Source organism: Mustela putorius, unplaced genomic scaffold, assembly GCF_011764305.1.
Source record: "Mustela putorius furo isolate JIRA1106 unplaced genomic scaffold, ASM1176430v1.1 tig00000174_pilon_pilon_pilon, whole genome shotgun sequence".
NCBI classification, from domain to species: Eukaryota; Metazoa; Chordata; class Mammalia; order Carnivora; family Mustelidae; genus Mustela; species Mustela putorius.
This window is the reverse complement of record NW_025421304.1, coordinates 17,148,456-17,172,337: the sequence shown is the minus strand read 5'-3', so window position 1 is coordinate 17,172,337 and position 23,882 is coordinate 17,148,456. Positions and strand designations below refer to the sequence as shown.

Here is a 23,882-nt window from a genome sequence, read left to right as displayed (position 1 = left end):
AATTCCTGAGAAAATATAGGTGGTGATGGAGTGTCGAGGCCAAAGAGTGTGTACATTGGTCATGGCAGTGAGATGAAATACCTGCACTTGCTTGGTGAAATGTCATTCCAGCTCGCCCTTACCACCAATGAGAGCTTCTGTTGCCTACCTCACCTTTGTCACTAGCAAATTTCCATTCATTTTTTTTTTTAAGATTTTATTTATTTATTTGACAGAGAGAGATCACAAGTAGGCAGAGAGGCAGGCAGAGAGAGGGGAGGAAGCAGGCTCCCAGCTGAGCAAAGAGCCTGACTTGGGGCTCGATCCCAGGACCCTGAGATCATGACCTGGGCCGAAGGCAGAGGCTTAACCCACTGAGCCACCCAGTGGCTCTCCATTCATTTTTGTTGTGTGTTTGATTTTTCCTCCTTCCCGTGAAGTTATTTGGCAACATCTGGTTATCCATGGCCAGCCTGGTCATCTTCATGCAGCTGCGTTACCTGTTCCACGAAGTGCAGCGTCGAATCCGCCGGCACAAGAACTACTTGCGTGTGGTTGGCAACATGGAGGCCAGGTGAGCGAGCACATGCCGGTGTTTCCCAACTGGACTCATTGTAGACCTTCCATAATAACCGATCCCGGGTGATCCGAGAGCCACTCTTGTTAGCTGTTAACAGCAGGGCAAAGATGATTAAGTGGAAGCTCTGGAGATGGACTGCTTGGTGTGAATCCTCACCTACATGAGGCTTTACTTTGTGATTTGGGGGCACCTTAGTGAGATCTCTGTGCCTCAGTTGCTTCCGCTCTAGGGATGATAGCAGAGCCTTTGTCCAGGAACTGCTAGGAGGAGTCAGTGGGGTAATGCAGGTTACATGCTTAGAACAGGGTGGGTATGTAATAGCTGCTCAATAAATTCTAGGTAGTTCTTATTATGCCATTATTTTTATCATCATTGTCCTTAAGTGGAAGCTTCCTTGGGCTTCTGTGATCTGTTTCATGAAGTAGGTCTCACTTATTCCTTCCCCATGCATGTTTACACACATACACACTCTTAAGCTCGCCAAAGGAGGGACTTTCTTGCCAACCTGCTGCTGTGAGATGAATGGGTACCCTTTAAGTGTCTGGGGGAACAGTTTGGCTCTCCAGGGATTGGTCTTAACTCCTCTGGTTTGCCCAAAAATGTTCCCTCAAGTCATTTTTAGCTAATGTGTTATGTTGAAGGAACTAACAGCTGTTGTTAAGACAGAGTTCGTTTCTGTGTATACATTTCTAACTCTTTGATGGGCTACGAATAGAAAGCAGGTGTAATGTTTCTGGTGGTTGGAAATGTTTGAACCAGTTTCCTTTGTAACTGCTGTCAGAGGGCAAAGTTTGCGATGGGGCACCCAGTGTACGTGTGGGGAACTGACAGAGGGGGTCTGCTGGCTGCGTCTCTTTTACAGGTTTGCAGTTGCAACTCCCGAGGAGCTGGCTGTCAACAATGACGACTGTGCCATCTGCTGGGACTCCATGCAGGCCGCGAGGAAACTGCCCTGTGGACATCTTTTCCACAAGTAGGGACTGGTGTTCTGTCCAGGGCGTGAGGGTGCTTTTTGGGCCCATGCTCCAGACCACTCCTAGCAAGGGAGGAGGGACAATACCTCAGTCCGGCTGTAGGGCTGGCAGGGAGTGCTGTGGGAAGCTTTGGGCTGTCGTCCTCCATCCCTCAGCCTCTTCTCTATATGGCAGGACCGTTCCCCACTCACAGCCTGCCATCGTCATTTCTGGGTCTGCTGTCTTCATATTCCTTGTCAAGTTAAACCCTGAAGTAGTACAGATATGCCTGCAAAATTTAAAAGAAAGGGACAGGGGGAATCCTTGCTTTGAAACAGTTTATGCACTCACTGGGACAAGAGACTATAATTTTCTGTTTTGCACATGCACAAAAGCAACAGAAAAGCAACATGCCAGGGAGGTGGGTTGAGTTGGGGATTGGACCAGGGCCGCGGAACAGTCCAGAAAAACTGATGATGTTATCAGGGAGACCAAACAGCATTTTCAGAAAATCTTTTTTTTTTTTTTTTTTTTTAAGATTTGTTTTTTAATTTGAGAGAGAGAGCATGAGCAGGGGGAGGGACAGAAGGAGAGGGAGAAACAGACACTTGATTCCAGGACCCTCAGATCATGACCTGAGCTGAAGTCAGATTAACTAACTCGAATTAACTAACTGAGCCACCCAGGCACCCTGGATTGGATGTTTTTTTGATGATGAGGTACCTCTGAGCTATTTTTGGCCTTTTGCATCTGTGATCATTTTTGCACATTGAGAAAATTTTCATCTTTATATCTTTAATCTTCCTCTTCTCATTTTATATTCCCCAATTGTTTTTCTTCTTCAATTTCTTCTACAATTTTCTTCTCCTTTTCTTAATGTCAGAAGGGCTTTGGAACTTGAGCATCAGTAGCTAAACACGTATATTATATTTTAATGTTAATTTTTTAAATTTAAATACTTTTTTTCAGTTTAAATTTTAGTTAATAGACAGTGCCGTATTGGTTTCAGGAGTAGAATTCAGTTATTCATCACTTACATACAACACCCAGTGCTCATCACAAGTGCCCTCCTTAATGTCCACCCCACCCCCACCTGCCTTCCCCCGTCAGCCCTCAGTTTGTTTTCTGTCGTTAAGAGTCTCTTATGGTTCGTTTCTCTCTCCTTTTTTTCTTTTCCCCCCTCCCATATGTTCATGTTTTCTTTCTTAAGGTCCACATCAGTGAGATCATATGGTATTTCTCTTTCTCTGACTTATTTCACTTAGCATAATAGTTCTATCCACATCATTGCAAATGGCAAGATTTCATTTTGGATGGCTGAGTATATTCCATTCCATATATATATACCACATCTTCTTTATCCCTTCATCAGCCGATAGACATTTGGGCTCGCTCCATAGTCTGGGCTCTTGTTGATAGTGCCGCTGTAAACATTGGCCCTTCAGATCTGTGTTTTTGTATCCTTTGGGTAGTAATTCCATTACTGGATTGTATAATAGTTCTGTTTTGAACTTTTTGAAGAACTTCCAAACTGCGCTCCGGAGTGGCTGCACCAGTTTGCGTTCCCACCGACAGTGCAGGAGGGTTGCCCCTTCCTCCACATCCTCGCCAACATCTGTTGTTCCTTGTGTTGTTAATTTTAGCTGTTCTCACAGGTTATGAGGTTGTATCTCAGTGTGGTTTTGATTTTCATTTCCCTGATGATGAGTGATGTTGAGAATCTTTTCATGTTTGTTTTAACCATCTGGATGTCTTCTTTGGAAAAATGTCGGTTCATGTCTTCTGCCCATTTCTTAACTGGGTTACTTCTTTTTTAGGTGTTGAGTTAGATAAGTTCTTAACAGATTTGGGTACTAACCCTTTATCAGATATGTCATTTATAAATATCTTCTCCCATTCTGTAGGCTGCCTCTATTTTTAAAAAAAATTTTTTTATTAAAGATTTTATTTATTTATTTGACACAGAGAGAGAGATCACAAGTAGGGAGAGAGGCAGGCAGAGAGAGAGGGGGAAGCAGGTTCCCTGCTGAGCAGAGAGCCTGATGCGGGGCTCGATCCCAGGACCCTGAGATCATGACCTGAGCCCAAGGCAGAGGCTTAACCCACTGAGCCACCCAGGCACCCGCATAGGCTGCCTTTTAGTTTCGTGATTATTTCCTTAGCTGTACAGAAGCACTGTATCTTGATGAAGGCCCAGTGGTTCATTTTTGCTTTTGTTTCCCTTGCCTCCAGTGATATTTCAGGAAGAAGTTACTATAGCCGAGGTGAAAGAGGCTGCTGCCTCTGTTCTCTAGGATTTTGATGGTTTCCTGTCTCACATTTCCATCTTTCATCCATTTTTGGATTTATATTTGTGTATGGTATAAGGAAGTGGTCCAGTTTCATTCTTTTGCATTTTGCTGTCCAGTTTTCCCAACACCATTTGTTGTCTTCTTTTCCACTGGATATTCTTTACCTGCTTTGTCAAAGATTAGTTGACCATATAGTTGTGGGTCCATTTATGGAGAACACATATGTTGATAAAATTTCTTTTATATTGGGTGTTCTGTTGGGGTCTGGGGCTAAAACAGAACCCGCAGATACGGTCTTTGTTTTCCTGCTGCTTGTAGCTTAATGGAGGAGAGGAACAGAAATCAGCCAGGCACATTTCTGAACGTGTACGTATAAATGGAGCTAAGGACTCCAAAGGAAAGGAACGTGGTTCCTGAGAACTTGCAGCAAAGGAATCTGACTCAAGCCTGGAGGAGTGACTCCGGGTGATGAGTGGGAGTTGAGTCAGCAAAAGGGGAGTGATATTCTAACAGGAGGGAATGGGGTGTGTGGAAGGAACTGGAAGAGAATTGGTGTGACCAGGACTTAGAACCTACGAAGGGAGTGGCGTTTGCTGAAGCAGGAGAAGCAGGCAGGAGCTAGACCTTCAGGGGCTTGAGGGCCGGTGGAAAAGGTGAGAAGTCATTGAAGGGCCGTAGGAGGCGTTGGGGATCAGATTTGCAGCTTGAGAAGATCAGGAGGACTGGTTAATAAGGGCTTCAGTGATTCAGGCGTGTGTTGAGAGTAGCTTGGGCTGGAAGGGGCTTGGGGACACATGGGCAGATCAGAGGAATGGAGGCGCGTGGTGCTGAATTGGCTCTGGGAATGAGGTCTAGAAGAGGAATCCGGGATTCTCCTGGTTGTGCGGCTGGGTAACTGCACGTACAGCGCTGGCTGAGGTTGGAAGACCAGAAAATTCACGCAGCATTTCTCCAAATAAAGTACCTGATTAGATTAAGTTTACAATTTCCTTCTTTGATGAAGGCAAAATTCACCTAACAATGAACCGTCTTAAAGTCTACAGTTCAGTGGCATTTAGGGCATTCAGTGTTGTGCGGCTACCACTTCTTGGTAGTTTTGAAACAGTTTCAGCATCACAGCATGACCCCGCACACTCATGGGTCCCCATTTCCTCCTCCTCCATCACCAGGCAGCCACTAACCTGCTTTCTGTCTATGAATTTGCCTGTTCCGGAAAGTTCATATAAAAGGAATCCTGCCTTTTGTGACTGACTTCTTTCAGGAGAATGTTTTCAAACATGAATGGGACGTCTTGGTTTGCCTTACATTGAAGCTTTGGTTAATAAAATGGGAACAGGATTGTGGGATGATAGTTGTTTTGTGCTGGTCTCAGCTTATCAGTAATCAGTATTGGGGCTGCACTGGCCCTTGTAGTTCTTATTATTTGCAGACTGCAAGATACCGTTAGCAATAACCATCAGGAAAGTTTGGGGAAAAAGGGTTTCTACATCCCAGGTCTTGGAAAGCACATGGAACACCTGGGGCTGCACAGTGAGGTTATCAGTAGGATGAAAGCGTGGGCCTCGGGTTCTGCTTTTATTAGGTTGGAGGATGGAAGCCCAGGGTTTTGTGGGCTCACTGTTGGTGAATTTAAAATGTAAGAATAGGGGCGCCTGGGTGACTCAGTAGGTTAAAGCCTTTGCCTTTGGCTCAGATCATTATCTTGGGGTCCTGGGATCGAGTCCTGCATCAGATCTCTGCTCAGCGGGGAGCCTGCTCCCCCTTCTCCCTCTGCCTCCCTCTCTGCCTACTTGTGATCTCTCTGTCAAATAAATAAATAAAAATCTTTAATAAATAAATAAATAAAACATAAGAATAGAGGGCACTTGGATGGCTCAGTCAGGTAAGCATCTGACTTTGGAATTTTGCTTAGGTCCTGTTCTCAGAGTTGTGGGATCGAGCCCTGTGTCGGGGCTCTGAGCTCAGCAGGGAGACTGCTTCTCTCCATCTCCCTTTGCTCTCCACACCCCCACTCACCCATTCCCTCTCTCTAAAATAAATAAATCTTTAAAAAAATGTTTAAAATGTAAGAATAGGAGTTTAAAGCACAGGAAGAGAAAATATAGTATAGTAACTACCTTACTTGGTCAGTTACCAAAATCAACCAAGATCTCTGAAACAAACTAAGGGGGCTGCTGGCTCCTCATTTAGTCCTGTGGCTGGCGTTGTGTTTATCTGAGAGAGTCATCTTGGAGGTGAGTGCCTTGGCCATCGAAGAATGCAGGCACTTGTACTGCAAAGAGAAGAGCTGGCTGTCAGGACTTAACACTCCAGTAATCAAGGGTAAATGCATTTTAATTTATGATAAAACTAAATATCTAGATGCCAGGAGATTGTGTAGCTAGATAATTTGTTTTCATAGAAGATGTGTTTAGAAGATTTCAAAATCCAGTGACTATTTTATTACATTGAAGTGTCATACTTAGAAAGGGGAGAAATACTCTTTCAATAGGGTATGAGTATAGTCACAGAGAAAAATACCTGTTTTTCTCTGAGGTTTGGTTTCTTTGGCTGGGGAACTCTAGCATTTGATTTCTAAGGTCACTGTATCTGGTGGTTCTCACCTTGAAGTTTTCAGGCTATTATATTTGATGTGGGAAAGTTTTGCAGAATACAAAATAAAATTAGGTTTGCTGATGAAAAGTGTGTCACAGTGTAGCATTATTGGAGGGTGCCTAGGATCTTAACATACTTCTGTAGTCCCACACAAGGCTAATTTTACTGGTGGTGTGATTTAAGGGTGTTCATTAGGAAAACAGACTTTAATTGATTAATCATCAACTTCCCTTATGAGGAAGGAAGTGAGCTTTTAAAAAATACAATCATTTATTTGACTAAATGGTCACAAACGGAAACTTTATTCAAATGTGATAAAATTGGCTGTAGACACTCGTGTTTTGGTCACATTGTTGTTATAAACTCCTCTGGTGCACAGATGGTAAGAAGTAGCTCCATCCTGGCCTTGGCGACGATTTTGATACCTAAGTACTGACAGGTTGCCAGAGGTTTTGGGGGTCATTGCTTTGGGGTGAGGCTCTCCTTCCTAACGTGATATGTGCCCATGTCTCCAGATACTAAAAAGACACAGAGGAGGGCACCTGGGTGGCTCAATGGGTTAAGCCACTGACTTCAGCTCAGGTCATGATCTCAGGGTACTGGGATTGAGTCCCGCATCGGGCTCTCTGCTCAGCAGGGAGCCTATTTCCCCCTCTCTCTGCCTGCCTCTCTGTCTACTTGTGATCTCTCTCTCTGTCAAATAAATAAAATCTTTAAAAAAAAAAAGAGAGGGAGGTGAGCACTTTTTATTCAGTCCCTTCTTGAATTCTTAGAGAAAAGATAACATGTTATGGGATGGGAAGGCTTCTTGAAATCTTAGAAGAAAGTTAATGTATTATTATAAAATAGGAAGGAACCTTAGAGATATTTCATCCAACCTTGGTTTTGTTAGTTCACTTCCCGTTAATGGACAGCCCAAATAGTTATTGGCTCTGGCATAGTTAATACATTGTCATTTCCTGAGAGAAAGGGCAAAAGAAGTGTCCAGCCTCGTTGGGAAAGCAGAGTACAAATAGTAGAAGGTTGGAGAAGCTGAGGTGGTGGGCGTACAGGAGTGGTTGGAGGTAAGCGAGGTAAAGAGGAGAGTGAGGGCATGAGGGGTTGTGATACTTAATAAGAAAGTGGTATCATCGTGGGAGGGTGCTTTCAGCAGATAAGGGGCTCAGGGTAAGCTGGAGGGAGAGGAGCTTTAGTTAGAGGGAGATGTTTGAAGTCAAGAGTTTGAAGAGAAAGCCAAGGTTATGACCATGTTCGTGGGTAGCTGAAGTAGAGTTGAGAGCACTGATCAAATTCTGTAGAAGATTCAGATTCACAGGAGGCCAGGGTGCAGCCACATGGATTCTGAACTAGTTGAATAGAGTTGGAAAGGAAGATGGCAGCCATGTGATGGGGTCTTATTTGCGAAGGGTTATGACCAGGAGCTGGCTAGGTGACCATGTATGTTGATGAATTAATGTTCACAGCAGAATACGCTTAGAAGTATATCAGTGAAGAGGTAAGGTCAGCAAACATATCTCTATATTTAAATCTCACTGTCAGTAAATAGAAGCAAAAATCGTAACACATTTGCTACATTCAGAGTGCTTCTGGTGAATTCTCACAAAATATGCTAATATCTTATTCTGGACTTTCTGGTAGCTCCTGCCTTCGTTCCTGGCTAGAACAAGACACCTCCTGCCCAACATGCAGAATGTCTCTCAATATTGCCGACAATAACCGGGTCCGGGAGGACCAGCAAGGAGACAACTTGGATGAGAATTTGGTGCCTGTGGCAGCCGCTGAAGGCCGACCTCGCCTAAACCAACACAATCACTTCTTCCACTTTGATGGTTAGTTTCAACCTCTAAAGCTGTACCCGAGGGGCTTTCTCCCCTAAGAGGATGCTGTTTTAATTATAAATTGCCCTGCGTAGGCCAATTTACTAGAAATATTTCCCTCTTAATTGAAAGTGTTCAGTGGGTGTGGATAGCCTTGGGGAGTTACTCTATGCCAGGCATTTGCTGGATTTTCTGCAAATGTGTGGGTGGGGGTGGGGAGGAGGAGGTGGTCCGAGTACTGACTCAGTCATGCCTGTGAGGCACACACTTACTCAGTTTACTGGTTTACCAGCGCTAATGATTGGTTGTGTCAGTGCAGTGCGTAAGCGTATAATGCAGGATCGCGGGGCAGCCTTTGTAGTGAGTACCAGAAGTGGAGTCTGAGCCGGAAGCTTTTCCTCACCCATAAAATATGGGTGTTCTGCCTCTTGGCAGTGTTGGAAGGAGTTGTAGTAAAAACTGCATTTAAAATTCTGAAACCATGGGCTCCACATTGGGCTGGTTGACCGTCTTTCCTTAATCCACGTTGAGATAAGCTGTTGTGGATTCTCCTCCGTTTTTGATACCACTGAGTTCTGTGAGTTCCTATTTGTTACCGTGAAACAGGTGTTCCTGGAATTTTGTTGGGAGCTGTGCTGTTCAGAACTGGGATTTGAGTTTCCAAGGGTGGAGCGTGGCGGGAGCCATGGTGTGTTGGGGAGACCTCTGAGAGGAGGATCAAGGACAGCAGAGTCTGGTCTCTGAGAGCGGGAGGTGAGGCCGCTTGGCTGGCTGGGCCGTGGCCGCTCAAGGCCTTAGAGGCGGCTGCTTTGTTGGCTCAGTTAAGGTCTCTATCAGGTGTGACCTCGGAACAGCGCGGGCAGATCGTACACATGGGGCCCGGCTGTGTAGTCTGTTACGTTACGAATTATTACTAAAAACTTAGTCAAAACAGAAAAGTCAGCTTTGTTTCTCTCTGGTAAGTATGTGAAATAATTACCCAGTTTTTTGTTGGGCAAGGCCTTGAGACCCATTTAGCCTGTTTTATATTCCAGGCCTTAGTGCCTCTTTGGGAAGGAGACGGAAATAACCCCTAAATGTGTGGCTTTGACAGCAGGTTGCTTCACAGCCAATACTTGGTGGCGTTTTGTTGTTATGGTAAAGATTTTTACTTGAGAGAGAGTGAGCGGGGCAGCAGGAGGAGAGAGAAGAGAATCTTGGGCAGACGCTGTGTGGAGCACAGAGCCCAACATGGGGCCCAGTCTCACGACCCGGAGGTCATGACCTGAGCTGAAACTCAGAGTCAGACGCCCAACCGACTGAGCCACCCTGGCGCCCTGGTGCTGTTTTATCTTGGGATCCTCTTTCCTTAGGGAAATGGCAGAAGCAGCAGACTTCTTGGTACTTTGAGTCCACAAGCCTGTGTCATGGGACACTCTGAAAAGGATTTTGAATTGTATCAGAAAATCAGGATCTTCAAATCAGATGATTAAATAGAAAATACTTCTTGAACGTCGTTGTGAAAGTGACATGTCCACATGAGTAGTAAATGTGTATAGTGTGAAAGAAAAGAGCCAAAGCCCTCTTTGTAGCGATTGTAGAACCTTGAAAAAGCTCCCTTATTTGCCAGGCTACGAGCAGATTGACGTGTGGACCCAGAGCCACGGGAAAGCGGGAGAGCCTGGTGGTGAAGTGTTCTGGAACCTGACTGATTCCAAATCCTGACCCCCATAATTAAATTGTATGGACTTGGGCAAGTTATCTAACTTCTGAGTGCTGTGGGGGCAAAATGCCATGGCCACTGGGATCCCACTAAGTAAAATGGGGATCCCAGTAGATGACGATACCATGTGTACTATGTGAGGCTTTAGACATGAGCTTGTCCACATGGGACCCTCGGAGCAAAAGGCCTGGCCTGTAGTAAGGCCTCAGTGGAACCATCTGGTGGCCCGGAGTGGCCGACACCAAAGTAGACAACACAGGGAAAGGGATCTCTAATTTGTGCTGGCTTCTCGTTTGTCTTAGGGTCCCGGATTGCCAGTTGGCTGCCGAGTTTTTCCGTCGAGGTGATGCACACCACCAACATTCTAGGCATTACGCAGGCCAGCAACTCACAGCTGAACGCAATGGTAAGGGGCCCTGAGCGCGCCAGGAAGGTGACCCACTGAAGAGGGGTTGACGGTGTGCGGGGTGCGCAGGCTCCCCTTGGTGGAGTAGCGGGATTCTCAGGGGCATCTTCTGTATTCACTGGGACCACTTAAATTCCTGTGTTTTCAGACTTGGAACCGCTTTGGAAACTGGATTTCATTTTCTTTTCTTTCTTCTTCTTCTTCCTTTTTTTTTTTTTTTTTAAGATTTTATTTATTTGACAGACAGAGATCACAAGTAGGCAGAGAGGCAGGCAGAGAGAGGGAGAGAGGAGGAACCAGGCTCCCCACTGAGCGGAGAGCCCGATGCGGGGCTCAATCCCAGGACCCCGGGATTATGACCTGAGCCGAAGGCAGAGGCTTTAACCCACAGAGCCATCCAGGCGCCCCTAAACCAGCTTTCAGTTCCATTGCGTGGCAGATAATTTATTCTTTTCTGAGCCCTGCCACACTCACTTCATCATGCTCTAGGCCAATCTGGGGGCTCTCCTGGATTTTAGCCAGAAGTATTTGGAGATTCAGTGACTAGAGAGAATGATGGGTCTTTTATTAAAAGTTGTATTGGGCCTACGAAATGTGTTTTCCCGACCCCTGCCCCCCTTCTTTCCCCAAATCCATAAGCACATACGTCTGTGGAGGTACACAGGTATACTTTGAGATCTGAAGGCACGCATGCTGCTGGCTCAAGGGTAGTCTCCAGATATTCTTTGTGTGTTTCTAAAGCTTTATCATGTGGTGTGTATTTTTGTTCTGTAGAGTTAGAGCAATATGTTCATGATTGCAATTTAGAGTTCACTGTGACAGTAAATGCAGGAGTCTGACAATGCTCCCTACCCCGGTCCTGCTGAGATAGGGCCTCTGGCTGCCCTCGGTAAGCCTGGTCAGTGCTTCAGAGTGCCCCTGGTTCATTGTTCATTCATGTCTTTCTCTTCACGACTTGATTCGACAAAGCTGTCCTGAAAGCCTGTTCTTGGGACAGGCACTGTGCCCTGTAAACAGTCGCACAGCCCCTGCCAGATAACAAGGCGGTTGTGGGCCCCGCTCCCGGGGGCGTAGATTCTAGCCCGGACGCCCGATTACACGCAGAAACAAGGGAGCTTACTGCCGATGTGGTGAGCGCCCCGCAGGGAGTCAGGCTGGTGATGTGGCAGGGTAGGGGCCGTGAGGGCTGTGTTAGGGGAGGCGGCCAAGGACGTCTCTCCCAGGGGCGATACCTCAACTGAAACCGAAGGATGAGGAGGAGGCAGTTGGGGGAAACAGGCAGTGGAAACCATGGGTGTGGATGCTGGGAGGCGAGAAAGCGCTGCGGGCAGAGAGGTGGCTGGAGCCTAGCAAGTCTGGGATCAGGACAATGGCGAGAACTGAGCTTGCAGATCCAGGCCAGGCAGGGCTTAGTAGGCCACAGTCCGCTTTAAATTGTTTTTTTAAGATTTTTTTTTAAAGGTTTTATTTATTAGAGTGTGCATAAGTGGGGGTGAAGGGTAGAAGCAGAGGGAGAAGCAGGCTCCCCACTGAGCAGGGAGCCTGATGCGGAACTCCATTCCAGGACCCTGAGATCATGACCTGAGCCGAAGGCAGAGGCTTCACCACCCGAGCACCCAGGCGCCCCCCCAATTTAGGTTTTGTCTTGGAAGTATTAGAAGGTTGTTCAAGGCCTCTTTCCTCCCCCAATGGACGGACATTTAACAGAACGATTTGCTTCTGGGAGACTGGATTCTGGGGGGCCGAGGGGAAGCCGTGAGCCCAGGTGGGAGGCAGCGGCAGTGCAGGTGAGAGGGGTGTGGTTGGACCAGGCTGTTGGTGGTAAAGATGAAAAGAACGGGCCTCGTGACGACACTTGTCAGAAGGTGAACTGACGGGCCTCAACAATACCGTGCTTTGGGTGGAGGGGTGGCCATCGCAGTGGGTTTCAGTGCCACCGTGGGGCAGGTGGAGGTGCTGTGCACCGACCCAGGTGGGAGCAGGCTGGGCGGGAACTGTCCCAGCGGAGATGCCACGGCGGTGTCTGTTCCTCGCTGAGGAGCAGGTGGTCTCCGAGGCCTGTGGGCTTGGATACTCTCAGTGGACTGGAAACGCGTGGCAGCTGGAGAAACAGTGGGATAGAAGTGGTGGCTTGAGAGGATTAGGGCATCAGGGGAGTTTTGGTTTTCTAAGTTTTTTTTTTTTTTTAAGGTTTTTGAACAGGCCATTTTACACAGGTTTCAGAAGCTGTGGAGAAGGAGCCAGTGAAGTCACGCTCCCATCCTTTCCTCCGTGCACCCAAGCCCCTGTCCCAGGAACACCTGTGGGATCATGTTTGTCATTTCGTGGCTGGCCTGTTTTACTTGCCACGGTTCATCCACGTAGTAGCAGGGGCCAGAACTTCTTTTGTTTTTAAGGCTCACCAGTACTCCTTTGCTCAGCCACATCAGCAGTGCGTGCGTGACGTCATAACGGGGGCATGTGGTCTGCAGTGTGGCAGCCTGGGGCGGCCTCCCGCTGGCTCGTGTCTGGCTCTGCGAGTGGACTTCGGGCCCCGGCAGCTGTCGGAGCTCTGCAGGTGGATCACCTCACTTGCTCCCTAAGAAAATCAGAATCCTGGGCACGTGAACCTCTAAGACTAGGCTGGGGTGTTTCGACTTCTCAGAGAGGTTCTGGCTGTTCTTCTTCCAGCTCCATGATGGATTGGAATAGCCTATTTTTAGCACCCCAAGTGTACTGGCCCCATACATTTTTTATAAAGATCCAATATTGAACTCACTGGATTTTCTGGAAGAAGAGCTTTGGTCTAGTAAAATGAATCTCGGGCATGTTTTTATTTGGGAAGTGAAGGGAAAGCTGTTTTAGAGAAGAATGTTAACTGATTGTCGAAGTTTTTATGGACTCCTCTCCATTTAGCTTTGATTCAACCTGGAGGAAAAAATGCTCAGCTCTCATTCCTATAAACCCTTCGGGGTCCCAGGTGTGTGGGGGACATGGGGCCTGCGGCAGGACTCTGCTTGTCTTGTCCTTGTGCCCCAGCGAGACACTAAGCACCCTAATCTTGGCTTTCAAGGCCCTGATGTTGGATGCCTTCCCCTCTACTAGCTAGAACACCGTGCTCCTGCAGAGCTAGTGCCCCTGTAAGCAGACTTCCTTGTGCTTCTAAAGCAATCCCATTATTCCTGCTTTTTTTTCCTTTTGATTGTTGGGCTTTTCCACAAACAAAACCATGAATATAAGCATTATAAAACAAATACACATACATGAAAAAAACAAAGTCTGGACCCCTTTGATGTGAGCGTGGGTGGGGGTGGGCCGGAGACCTGTGCTGTCTTCCCTACACCCCGACTGCCACTCAGCCCAGCGTGGACTTGCTGATGTTTCTTGACTGCGGTCTGAAACCTACAGCTCTCATGTTCCAAGTTTACATTCTTTTTAATCTTCTTTTTCCCAGTTGTAGTATAATTTATGTATGGTAGATTCACCCTTTGTAGTAGCTGATTCTGTGGATCTTGTAACTCCTACAGTTGTGTGGCCGTCACCATCCTCAAGATAGAGAATGGTTCCATCTCCCCTGCCCCAGAAGACATCATGCTCCTTTGTCATCACTTTCTCTCCCTACCACCAGCCTCTGGCAACCACCTATCTGTCTTATGTCCGTTTGATTTTGCCTATTCTAGAATGCTATAGAAATGGAATTCTATAGTAATAGCCTTATGAGTCAGGCTCTTTCACTTACCCTAAGGCATTTGAATTTTGTCCATGTGGCAGTGTATCAGAAGTTTGTTCCTTTTTGGTAGTGTTCTTTAAGGAGGACGCTTTTTTTTTTTTTCCCCAACCCCAGTTACACTGACCTTTAAAATGAACACTTTAAAACTGGAATATTCGAGTTGAGCCTGTTTTGGGATCCAGCTGGATTTCTGTGCTCTTTTTATCTTGAAAGTGATGCTGTCCCAAGTTACCTGTTTGGTATCCTGGAAAAACGCCAGAAGCAGTGAGGTTGACCGGGACGTGCAGAATAGAGAGGCCTCTTGCTTGTGTGTTCAAGGCCAGATGCCAGGTTCAGTGCGCAGAGCTCGCTGTACACCACAGCCCCGAGCAGTAACTCTCGAGAGTGAATGTCTCATGGCCTCTGTGTTTGTGTTCCTCCAGGCTCATCAGATTCAAGAAATGTTTCCCCAAGTTCCATACCACCTCGTGCTGCAGGACCTCCAGCTGACCCGCTCGGTGGAAATAACCACAGACAACATTTTAGAAGGACGGATTCAAGTCCCTTTTCCCACACAGGTAAGTGCAAAATAGATTCTGTCTTCACAAAGATTTAATCCTGTAGATTAACTTTTTAGTTCCTTAATTATCAATCATGATTGATGAATTTCCTAACTTTGCACATCTTAACTGAGGACAGACCCACCCCAGGGGCTCGGAGGAAGACAAAGACAAATGTATTGGGGAAAATGTTTTGTACAGGTGGACATCGCAAGTCTGCCCACTTTGCCTGGCCCTGTAGGTCGTCATGGCATTGGTTCCTCTCGGATGGATTGGCAGCCTTTTTTGTAAAGGGCAGTTAGAAATATTGTAGGCTTCGTGCACCGGGTCCCTGTTGTAATGTCTCCGCTCTGCCATGGTAGCAGCCATGGACAGTATGTGAGTGTGGGTGCCTGACTGGTTTCTAGGAAACATTTACAAAAATAGGTGGAAGGGGGAATTTGGCCTGAAGGCTGCTGTTGGCTGCCCCCTGCTGTAGGAGGCAATGCCCTCCGTCCCTGGTTGGCTGGGCACCTTGGTGTGATTTTTCCATCAGGTGTGACGGCTCTGTGATGCTGGGACTCCTGACTGCTTTAACAAGGACAGATTTCCTGGCCCATTATATAACCTCTTTGAGTTCAAGGGGTAGTAACGTTTTACTTATTTATTTACTTAAATTTTATTATTGAAGGGTGGTGGACAATGTTGTATTAGTTTCAGATGTAAGACACAGTGATTTGACCGAAGTATTAACGTTCTGAAGCAAGCTCTCTGGCAGGCCCAGGGGATCAGTACATGACCAGGGAGTCATTTAACAAGAAATCATTCAACTTTGTGCATAAGAATATATGGAAATGTGTTAACAAAATCCTAAAACTTGAGAATCTTTTGAGAGAGAACAAGCCTGGAGTTCGGAGTCAAATGGGCTGATGTTAGACGTGGTTTATCGGTCCTTCCCTGTTTGACCTGGCTGTTGACTTTGGATTATCCAGCAGTAGAGCCTGGGACAAGGGTTCTAGTGCCAGTGGGTCATTTGGGAAGGTTCTAAGACACAGGCAGCAGGTGGGGCTATGAGATGGGTGGGGGTTGGGGGAAGCAGCCAGTAAGGGCTTGTTAGAGCAGCTTAGTGTCCTGGATGACTAGAGCTTGATCCCATGGGAGGCCTCCGGAGGGTGGGGAGCGGGGCCATTTGGATGCCACTTCCCATCAACTGCTGGCTGAGGGCCACTTGAGGGGGTGGGGTGCACGGTGACCTTGTGCAGGCAGAGCAAGTTCTTAGCAGTGATACGAAGCCTGGCCAGCCGGCACTGAGGTGGCAGGACCTTCCAGGGAGATGGACAGGGCTTCAGTGCATCTGTGGCCTCGGCCAGGATCTCAGACTGGCTGCAAATGAGAGGAACAACAGTAGCTGCTTCACAGGGTGTTAAGATCAATGAGGTGGTCCTGTCGGGTTTCCGTAAGTGCTCAGTCAGTGTTACCTGCTGTTGGTGTGTTCCCGTTGTGTGGTCACTGTTCCTGAGGGAAGGCAGAATGGGAGCCAGGTGATATCTGAAGCTCAGGCCTCGGGCTCCCTTGCCTTATTTTTGCTGTTAGTGGCAGCTTCATTGCTGCCGCAGACTTTGTCAAAGCCCAGACACTGCTGGGGACCCAAGCTCTCTCCGTACCCCGGGTTCTCCCTGGCCCTGTTCTCTAAGCCCCGAGCAGCTCCAGACTGTCTGTGCTGCTGTTTGCCTTGCAGCGCTCAGATGGCATCAGGCCGGCATTGAACAGTCCTGTGGATAGACCAAACGGAGACCAGGAGGAGGGAGAAGCTTCTCTGCAGGTAAGGCCTGCACCCTGGGGAGAGAGTGTGTGCATTCCGGTGCCTGGCAGTGGTCTTCAGTCCTGCCTCTCATGTTCATGAAGCCTCGGGCCGGGGTGGCAGAGAAGGCCCTATGCCACAGCGTCCCAGGATTTCAGGTTAACAAACCGATCGATCGGTGCCCTCAGCATGGCCTGCATTTCTATCCAGGGCCTGCAGCCCGCTCCCTGAGCATTGTCCTCAGGACCTGGAGGAGAACAGAGTCATGCTGTCCCCAGGCCAGCTCTGCCGCCTTGAGCTTGAGCACTAGGAGGGGCAGAGGAAAGCTGGGTATAGGCAGGACATAGGGGGATTGGACATCTGAACCCAGACGGAGACTGTTGAGGTCTTCTCCCGCACACCTCACTTGCCCAACTCAGCATTTCCAGGTGTTTCCATGTACTTCAAGCAAACGAGACCCTCTGCGTGGTGTGGAGGTGGGAGGTGCATGGTTTTCCTGGGAGCTAGCTCTGCCTAGATGCGCACTTGGGGGACTCAGGTGGCCGCCTTGTCCGCAGGCAGCTTCTCTGTCTGGTTTCCAGGGCAGAGGCGTGCCCCTCTGCACGCTCTCGGCCCCCTGGGCTCTGGCTTACACCCTTCATCTCTACTTCCAATTTGCCTAATCAGTGACCACACTTTTCCAGAAACTTTAATAGACTGGAAAAACTCCCAAACCACCCGGTCATTGTGTGTCTGTGACGTGAGGCTTCCCACTCACGGGGCTCGGGTCCGACCCTGGTGTCGCCTCATCCTCCAGTGTCTCTTGGGGTGCTTCTTGAAGCAGCTGTTCTAATATCTGACTTGGAAGCTGTTTTCACTTTGCATGCTTTTCCCTGCAAATTGGAAACCGTAAGACTAAGGCTTTTTCAGAATCCATTGCTGAGTTAAATTTTTCTAACACAAATCCATGTTTGGATTGGGCAGCATTTGTAAAATGGCGCCTGGCTTTTGAAGAAGGGATTCAGGTTTGCATTTGTAGGTTTTTAGGCAGCTGGTCCAGCCTAGATCTGAGTGCTGGGCTGGCTGGGCTGGAGGCCCCTTGGGAGGAGAGCACTTTCATTTTCTGTCCCAGTTCCCCACCTCTGTTTTTACAGTTAACATGAAAGTGTCTGAATTTTTTCTTGCGCAGTGAAGGAAAATGACTTATTTCACAAGGAACATGGCATGTAGTGGTTTCAGTTTTTCTCAAGAAGTAAGAAGTCCTCGGATAACGGTCTCTTAGCAAAGATCTCGACGTAGCCCAGGCGCGGCATGAACTGTGCCGGTACTGAATGCAGAGGCTCTCCCCTGCCTGAGCTCAGGCTGGCTCGGAAGCCCGCAGGGCTGGGGGTGGGCATCTGTTTCCTTCCTTCATCTCCTCCTCCACTCACCAGCTGCTCTTTCTAGCTCCTCCGGAGTCAGGCTCAGGAGGAAGGCGGGTTGGGTCTGGCCACGTGACCCCAGTGTTTGTGTGTGGTGTGTGTGTGTCTGTGTCTCTGTGTGTGTGTATGTGTGTATAGAAGGGCGGGTTGGGTCTGGCCACATGACCCCAGTGTGTGTGTGTGTGTGTGTCTTTGTCTATGTATCTTCCACAGTTGTTACCTTACAGACCCCCTGCCCCATCTAGCACCTGAAACCCCAGCCCGGGCCGGCTCTCTGTGATCGCGCCCCAACCTCTGTGGAGCCTATACCACCCTCCGCGTGGTCCTGTGGGCAAAGTCTGTTTCAACATCCTCAGGCTGGTCCCCTCCTGCAGGACCCACAGCCATCTCCCAGGACACACAACAGGGCCTTAGGGTCAATGCAAGTTGAACTTGCTCCCCTCAGAGACTATTTTTATCTGCCACGAGCAAGTTTCTTGGTCTCGAGATTCCTCAGGGGTGTTAGTCACCACCAGTTCCCAGGGCCCCAAACTGTAGGGAGTGTTGGTCTGGACATATGGCTTTCTTAAAGTCCCCTCACTTACTAGGCTGAAAGCAGGGACGGGTGACCGTGCATGACAGATGAGTGCCACACAGAGGAAGGCTTACAAATAGGCCAGTCTCTCAGCCTCTTCCACCTCAACTCTTGTCGCCTAGAGCTGGGTGCTGGGCTGACCCTGGGCTGCTTGGGTCGGTCCAATGGCAGGAGCACAGCCCAAGTGTTGGGGGGGAGCCTGGGCGTTGTCTTCGTGTTCAGAACTTGAGCCCAAACTGAGAGAGTCCCATTTTAATATCCTGTTACACAAGGAATCGTGTGACTTATAGCTGTTTAAAAAAAGATCCTTAGAATTTATCCCTTTTAATCTGCCTGCCTCTGTTTTCAGAGTCCAGTGAAGGTATAAAATTTGTGCAGTAACTGTAATAATACTTGTGTAAGTGTGAGAGTGACTTGTAGAGCTGAACAGAACCTTCCCAGAATGCAGACTGAGAGTTAACTTTATTACTTTCTGACAGTACAATTTCGAGGTGCCTCTGTTTTTCCATATTGATAATCCTGTACAACAATTTCACTAATACCGAACATTTAGTCAGGTGCTGTTCCTAGTGGGGCCCAAGCCTATACAGCAGCTGGTCCTTCAGGAGCCCCCATCGGCCATTCCGCATATGCTGCTGGTTCCCCAGCTGGCAGCGCGCCTCCCCCGGGTCCAGAAGAACACTGGGGCACTTGGGTTAGGTGGGGAATCTGCTCTTAGGAGGGTGGCCTGGGGTCACAGTGGTCCCTCGCTTCCTTTGTGCCCAGACTGAGCGTGTGCCGCTAGACCTCAGTCCTCGGCTGGAGGAGGCCTTGGATTTCAGCGAGGTGGAGGTGGAGCCCAGTGAGGGAGAAGACTTTGAGGCCCGGGGGAGCCGCTTCTCCAAGTCTGCGGACGAGAGGCAGCGCATGCTGGTCCAGCGGAAGGATGACCTCCTGCAGCAGGCTCGCAAGTAAGTTGATCTCTGGCTCTCGCTCATCTAAATCTCCAGTCACAACCTGGTGGCCCAAAGGCCCTTGTATCAGGCCCACACTGTGCCTTTTTTAAACAGAGGGCCAACATTGAAAAACCATTAGAAACATTCTGATTCCAAACATCTTGGAAAACTGAAGGGTCTGGGCCTAACTGGTAACCTCCAGCAGCTGGTCGTCTCCCGTGGACGGCTTCGGTCACTCTTTTTTGGAGCACCTGTGTGCTAGTGTGACCTAAGCCCTTTGTGCTGATGAATCAGATTCACTGCCCTCTCGGAGGGAGCACTGTCATTGCACTTACGGGCTAGAAGTAGAGCTGAAAAAACAGGCCCAGAGAGGCTCCCCCCGGGCTGGTGTCCACTCCCAGGCCCGCCCTCCTGGCCGCTCGGGTGGCCCTACGAGTGGCCTGTGCAGCAGGAGGGGCTGAAGAGCCCTCAGCAGGCCTCGGCACAGAGCTTCTCCCGTCTGGGGACAGGTATCTTCTTCACGGGCTGCTGCCGAGTGACTGCCTCATAGCACTGTCTGGGAAATGGGGAAATTATAGACAAAGACACGGCCTGTGCATTTCACAAGTCCATGTTCCAGAGCTTCCATCCCATCTCACGCAAGTCCTTTGGCTTTTGTAGGCGTTTCCTGAACAGAAGTTCTGAAGTCGACTCAGCCTCCGAGAGCTGCCTGTCGTCAGAAGGCACGACCTCCGACCCTGTGACCCTGCGTCGGAGGATGCTGGCTGCGGCCGCTGAACGGAGGCTCCAGAAGCAGCAGATCTCCTAGCACTTGGCTGCCACCCCCACCCCCCGTCGCCTCCAGCAGCGCCGCCGCCCGGGCCTGGCCCCGGTTCTGCCCGCTGTCCGAGGAGGGGCTCGGCCCCGCTGCCGCTGTATAAAGCATGTGGTCTTAATAGTGTTTGGACAGCTGACAAACTTAATCCTTTTTTGTAATACTTTCTATGTGACATTTCTCTTCCCTTTAGAAACACTGCGCATTTTAATTCGAGGCTTGATCTCTTCTGGCGTTGACTGGGCTTCTGAGGGGGGTGGGTGGGCTGACCGAGAGGAAGAGGGCGGCCAGGCACCCCGCAGCCAGCAGCTCCGATTCCTGGATCGTGCCCGCTGGTGTCCTGAGCTCCAACTCGGCAGGCAGGGCGGGGGCTGGGCTCCCGAAGAGCCGTGGGCAGTGGGCGGCCCATGGAAGTATCCAACTTCACCGCTGGGTACTTTCGATGGTCAGACCGCTGCTCTCGGTGGGGAGGCACCCTAAGGCCACAGCCCCAGGCTCCCGGAGCCCCAGGGCGGCAGGGCATCTTGAAGTGACTCTTGGTTTGCTGGGTGGAGCGGAGGAGGGGAAAGGCCAGGGCACTAGAGTGGGAGGTGGCGGCCTGCCGTATCCCATTCCATCTGGGATAGCCTGCCGAGCCCTGACCCAAAGTTGGCTTTCTTACCGGTAACGCTGGGGTTCCAGCAGCTCATGAGCACTGCTGCGTGTCTGTCCCCGGCTCTGGAGTTCACGGCCCCCCACCCCAGACACGGGGGCTGAGCAGCAGGCTTTGATTAGGATTTGAATTCCTTGGGCAAGTGAATGAGGCGATGCCAAAGCCTGTGGATTTGGTCCTTAGAGAAGAGGAGGACCTTACGCACTGGCCAGTCACCGTTAGAGGGCTTCCTCGGAAAAAGAGATCTCTCTTGTGTCTCTCCCGGAGCTCTTCCTGTTTGTCACTTTGCTCCTGGTGGTTTCATTAAACATAGGTAGGACGTTGAAGCCACCTGCCTCGGAGCAGACCTGGGTCCTGAACCTGGTCTTCAAATTCTTCACACGTTTAACTTCCAGGATTTGAAACACGCAATCACAGGCTACATAGTTCAGTTTTATGTCCTCTTGGATTAAGTTGTTTTTTTTTTTTTTTAATGTTTTAAAGCATAGTTTTATGATAGTCTTTTGGGGAAGAATCCAGTATTATCTAAAATTATTGGCAAAGTTAAATGTATTTTACATAACTGAAAGTTTTTGGAATGTTGACAAGTAATTGAAAAGAGTGATGAGTAAATGTTTAGGCCAGGATAATTTATTTGAAGAAATCTTTCAAAAGCCTTACCTTGAAATGCTGTTAGTAGATTTCTGTGATTTTTTAAAAAAATTGGTTTTGTTTTGCTGAGAGCATAGCTATTTGTTTTTATTGTAAAACAATAATAATAATAAAATGCAAACTCTTCTAGTGTGTTGTGTGTGGCTGGAAGCTAAGGCAGTTTCTTTTCGAGGGGCCAGAGTTGAACCCCACTTTGATGGAGGGTGTTTCCCCATCCTGACATCCTAGGTGTTGCACACATTAAAGATGACCCTCATTCTGTGTGTTCTTAGGTTTCAAATGTGTGAAAAGAGGGAATGGCTTGGAGACTGTTAGAGGGTCTTGAGACATTTGAATAAAGCTGTCTGCCCGTGATCAAAGCGGAAACCTGCCTTCTGTAGCTTAAAGTGACCCAGGAAGAGAAGCCCTAAACGCGCCCTTAGATTTTGTACCTGGACAGGAAAGAATCCTGAGCACTGTATAGTCGCTTGGCTTTTGTCACTTCTTGGGGGCATCTGGGACAGAGGCTCAGGGCAGGGCGGTGGTTGGAGGCCAGGCCAGGGTCTGGCCACACTGGGGCGGGGTGGGGGGGGCGCTCATCCTGTGCTGTCTCCTGTGCACTGGCGGTCTCCGGGGCTCCAGCTCCGATTTGTCAGCTGCGAACAGGTGTTGTGGGGAGTGACGGTGGACTTGCCTTTGCCCTCTTGCCTTTGCCTTTTTTGGAAGTGGTCCCTGTTACCGCTCCATTTTCTTATGGGCCCTGTTTTGTTGACATCTTAGGTTCTCCAAAGTCCCTCACCCTCAGCCCCCGCCCCCTACCCCAAATTTTGAGGCTTTTATGAACCCCAGAACAGTGGTCCTCGTGGATGTCTTTCTTGTGCTGATAGAGATCCTAGGTGTCCAGGTGGCCACACGGACCTGATTTCTTACCAGAGCTGTGTAGACCATGTGCCATCATCCTCAGCCAGCGGACGCCGTCCTCTCGGGAGTGGAAGGCAGGCCGAGGGCTCTGCCAAGCAGGGCATAGCACATGCAGGGAGCCACGGCCTTGTGACCAGCGGTGACATCGAGCGGTGACCTCTGCCCGCCTGCCCTGCTGCCCTTCCTCGTCTGGAAGCCTCCGTGTCTCATCTCATCGCCCCTACTCGTGGTAGGTAAGAAGTGGTTCCAACCTGACTGCGCACTGGAGTCACTCGTGGCGCTTCTAGAAATTGTGAGGCAGAGGTTGCCGCCCCCTAGCTCCTTGTCCTAATTGACTCGTCTTTCCCTGCACTCTTTCCCCCCAAATACTTCCTGACTTTGTAAAGAGGATAGGGCAGAGTCCTGTTTGTTTTTACCTACAAAACTCATCTGAAAGGTAGGAAAGAACCCTGTTGGAATATGGCTCATTTTTAGGGAACTTCAGGTAGACAAAGTCACGGCACCTTCAACCTTCTGTCTTCATGCTGGTGTGCCCCCAGACCGGTGTCATGTTGTCCAGTTGCAGGCCATGCGGGCGACCTTGCTGTCACCAGAGATGGTAGGGAGCCACTGTGCAGGCTGGTCAGGGGCTGCTGGTGGGAAAAGCACAGGAAGGGGAGGAAGGCCAGGGGTGTCGGATCGGCTCTTTCAAACAGGGAGGCCTCTTGTTACTCCTAGCTCTGTGCCACAGTATAGACAGACCTCTACCGCACCCCCCCCAAAAACTCAAAAGACCCTTGGGGTTGCATCTGTTCGTGTGGGGAGGGAATCCAGCCAAAGGACCTGTCTGTGGCCCTTCTGTCCCCCTAGATGGCTGTCGCACTGACTGCGTGGCTAAGAAGTGATCCATGGACATGATACAAGGACTTGGCTGGGCTGGGTTCCCTCCAGGTCCCAGTCTCGAGTGGTTTGCTGGTCATTCTAGCAAAACCCAGCGAGCTAGGGGAAGAGGGTAAGGCCTGCAGCCTGGAGGAGCGGAGAGTCTTGATTTCCTGTGCCAGGCTGAGCTGATCTGTTATCCTGTGTGTTCCGCCTGCGGTGGGCTTCCTAGCAGCCAGGTGCAGTAGGGGAGGCTTTTAAAGGTGTCCAGGTGGATGGATGTGACCCCTGTCGGTGCAGGAGGCCCAGGCAACTTGGCCTTGTTAGGACCGACCACCCACCTTCTCACTTCAGTGGGAAGAAACAGGACGGTATCTTAACAGAAAGTTCGGAATTACCTGCTTTGCCCATCCCACCCCCTATTTCCCCCCCATTCCAGTCCTCAATGCTACCCTCCCCTCAAACCAGCTGAGTGAGGGGAGGCGGGGGGGGGGACCGGGAGGAAGAGGGCATCCACGGGGGAGGGGGGGCGGGGGGGAATGGCCAGCCCATTCCTAGGCCCTCCTTGTTCCTAGGTGGCTGAGCTCAGTGGGTTCCCCTTGGTGGCAGCACTGGTGGGGGGGATGGGGGATGTGGAGAAGGTCAGGCATATGGTTGGGGGGTGGGAAGAGCCTCCCCGTGTCTGGCCCAGTCAAATCCCTCCTTCCCTCCTGTCCGAACGAAGCCCGAGGGTGAGAGACTCAGGAA

At 49.4% G+C, this 23,882-nt stretch overlaps 1 protein-coding gene across 1 annotated transcript in view; it reads left to right on the top strand.

Moving 5' to 3' along the window:
- AMFR (autocrine motility factor receptor) overlaps positions 1 to 20,290 on the top strand; it is a 39,308-nt gene extending 19,018 nt beyond the window's left edge. The window contains exons 7-14 of the mRNA XM_045076081.1: positions 420 to 553; positions 1,422 to 1,532; positions 8,037 to 8,227; positions 10,220 to 10,323; positions 14,455 to 14,589; positions 16,289 to 16,372; positions 19,091 to 19,275; positions 19,921 to 20,290. Coding sequence (XP_044932016.1) covers positions 420 to 553; positions 1,422 to 1,532; positions 8,037 to 8,227; positions 10,220 to 10,323; positions 14,455 to 14,589; positions 16,289 to 16,372; positions 19,091 to 19,275; positions 19,921 to 20,068 — 1,092 coding nt within the window. The 3' untranslated portion in view covers positions 20,069 to 20,290. The remainder of the gene's footprint in view (positions 1 to 419; positions 554 to 1,421; positions 1,533 to 8,036; positions 8,228 to 10,219; positions 10,324 to 14,454; positions 14,590 to 16,288; positions 16,373 to 19,090; positions 19,276 to 19,920) is intronic.
- The last annotated feature ends 3,592 nt before the right edge of the window (positions 20,291 to 23,882 follow it).